Below are 2,643 nucleotides of genomic sequence, written 5' to 3' on the forward strand. Positions count from 1 at the left end.
CCCAACAAAAACCAGTTTCACTTTTATTTACTGAAAAGCCAGAGATTTCTGAGAGTAGCCGGGGTATTGCCCCAAAGAACTGCTCTGCCTGCCCCCTCTTTCCCTTTGTTACCTTTTATTCTCACAGTAATAGTAAACATCAGTAATGTTCTTACAAGTTAAACAGATTCCTTCTCATAGGTTACAAAGTTACACAATATCTTCCTATCTTATAGTGGTTATATCTTAAAGCATTTTTATTCTAGACTAAATTTATAGTTAGTCAACACTTCACTGGGTGCACAGAGTGCCCTGGGTCCTTGACCAGTACCATGGAGTCCAGTACCCAACTTATCTATGATAATAGCCTTGGAAGTGAGTAAGCAATCTCCAGATGGCAGCACCGAGGCTCCTCCAGCTTTGGTAGGGCCAGACCAGCAGCGCCCTGCATGAAATGGCAGTTCAGGTTAACAGTGGCTGGTAACAGGGTTTAATATGTAACGTAACAGCCATCCAGGGAAGGCAGAGCAAATCCTCAAATGGTTTGGCCTCTGGGTCCTTGAGCCTAAGGCTTTTTACCTTCCTCTCTCTCACAGCACACTTCCCCTCGCCGCCGTTCTTGCCTCCCCAACCCCCAGGTCCCCACACTGCTTCATTTCCCTCGGGGGCTCTGAGTTGTTGCTTTTGCCTACTATCTACCTAACTTTCCCCCAAATCAGCAGCTTTGCCCATTTGGAGGTAGAAGGGCAACCTGACGCCACAGTGAAGACAGCCTGACACCTAGTGGCTAGGAGACGCAACTGCCCCAGGCCAGGGATCTGGAGAGAGTCGCCCCAGCGGTCTGGGCAAATAGGCACTCTTCCCCGCCCCATCCTCCAGGGAGCGGGGCAGAGAGGGCTGGGACTGTTTGAGGGAGGATTGTGACAGCCGCTCGGCCCCCGGAGCGTAAGGGGTGGCCGTGAAAGAGGAGGTGATGGGTTACCCAGCAGTTCCTAAGCACCCACTCAAGCAGGGTGCGGGACAGGCAGGTAAACGCGTCAGTCTCTGGACGGAAGAAGGTAGTAATCCACTGGGCGAAGAGGTCTGGGCGGAGAATATTGTCGGAGGCGGGGTTCCCCCTCCCCAGGACCAGAGACTAGGGGACGAGGGCGGGGACAGGTAACGTCCAGTTTTGCCCACAGAGTAGAGGGTGGAGAGAAGAGTTCTCGCGGTACCCGCCCAAGTCCAGGGAGCCGGTGGCCGAGGGAAAGAGAGGACGTGGGTTAAGAGGCAAGCGAACGAGGGCTGCTGGGGACTCCGTCGGCAGTCGGGAGGCGCCAGCAAAGGGTGCTTTGGCGGCGGCGCCCCCAGAACAGCTCCTTGTTGCCCGAAGTCCACGGGAGCCAGGCGGGGCCCGGGAGGCCCCGGGGAAATGGGGCTCGAGCCCTTCGCGCTACAGAGGCGCCAGAGGGGCGGGGGCAAGCAGGCGGGGTGGGGGCGGGGACCCCACGGGGCGGAGTCGAGCGGCCTAGAGGGCTTCGCTGATGCTGTGTGCGGCTGGCGGCCGGCACGGACCGGCCGGAAAGGGATCCTGGTTCCCAGAACAGCCCAAGGAGGTGGCCTAGAGGGCGGACAGACAGACAGCAGAGAGGGCCAGCATGCCCCCACTGCTGCACCCCGCCCTGCCGCTGCTCCTGGGCGCCACGCTGACCTTCCGGGCGCTCCGGCGTGCGCTCTGTCGCCTGCCCCTACCCGCCCACGTGCGTGCCGACCCCCTGCGCACCTGGCGTTGGCACAACCTGCTTGTCTCCTTCGCCCACTCTATTGTATCAGGGATCTGGGCGCTGCTGTGGTGAGTTAACGACTAGGGGAATGAGAGGGCGAGGGAACCTGCGCGGCTCGCTGGGGCTGGTTCGCTTATTACTATTCCCATCACTCACCGTCGGGCATAGGGTCATGCTGTCTCACCTGATTCCCTGTTTGGACTCTTATCCAACCAGAAGCTGAAATGGCCTCAGGCGAGGGGGAAGCTTACCTGGGAAACTGGAGGCACCTGGGTTTCGGCCAAGCCCCTCCTTGCTCCCCAGTCAGCCAATATTGCAAGCTCAGGCTCTCCTGAGACCGGGGGTGATGGGGGAGGAGGAAAGTGAAGGTCCCTGGGGATGCCGAAATGAAGAGAGCCTCCTTTCTTCCCTTCCTTCCAGTTTATGGCAGACCCCTGAAATGCTGGTGGAGATTGAGACGGCATGGTCGCTTTCTGGCTATTTGCTCGTTTGCTTCTCCGCAGGTAGGTCTTGCGGGGTAAGTTGGGGGACAAGAAGAAAGCTGCTGTTCAGTCCTCTTCGTCACCTCCTCCCCCATCCATCCGCTAGGGTATTTCATCCACGACACGGTGGACATCGTGGTTAGTCGTCAGGCTCGAGCTTCTTGGGAATACCTCGTCCATCATATCATGGTAAGTGGGGGAAGCAGGTGGTGTGGCTGAGTCTAGTGCTAATATTCGGTCTCAGCTTGTTCTTTCTGGACCGGGTAGAAGGCCATGTTTTTCTAATCCCCTCCCACCTGTGTACTACTGTTTCCCATGCTAGGATGCTGGGGGATGGCACAGTCTGTGTACCCTTGCTCACTGTCTGAGGTCAGCAATTCATGGTCTCATCTAGTACTACTTTTTTTTTTTTTTTTTTT

The 2,643-nt window shown here is 56.9% G+C and overlaps 1 protein-coding gene across 1 annotated transcript in view; it reads left to right on the forward strand.

Annotated features, from left to right (window-relative positions):
• The first annotated feature begins 1,458 nt into the window (after window positions 1-1,458).
• The window catches only part of TLCD1 (TLC domain containing 1), a 2,952-nt gene continuing 1,767 nt past the window's right edge, over window positions 1,459-2,643 (forward strand). The window contains exons 1-3 of the mRNA XM_003797141.3: window positions 1,459-1,810; window positions 2,163-2,245; window positions 2,331-2,413. Coding sequence (XP_003797189.1) covers window positions 1,617-1,810; window positions 2,163-2,245; window positions 2,331-2,413 — 360 coding nt within the window. The 5' untranslated portion in view covers window positions 1,459-1,616. The remainder of the gene's footprint in view (window positions 1,811-2,162; window positions 2,246-2,330; window positions 2,414-2,643) is intronic.

This window comes from Otolemur garnettii, unplaced genomic scaffold (genome assembly GCF_000181295.1).
Source record: "Otolemur garnettii isolate 467f Iridium unplaced genomic scaffold, OtoGar3 scaffold00112, whole genome shotgun sequence".
In the NCBI taxonomy this organism is placed as follows: Eukaryota; Metazoa; Chordata; class Mammalia; order Primates; family Galagidae; genus Otolemur; species Otolemur garnettii.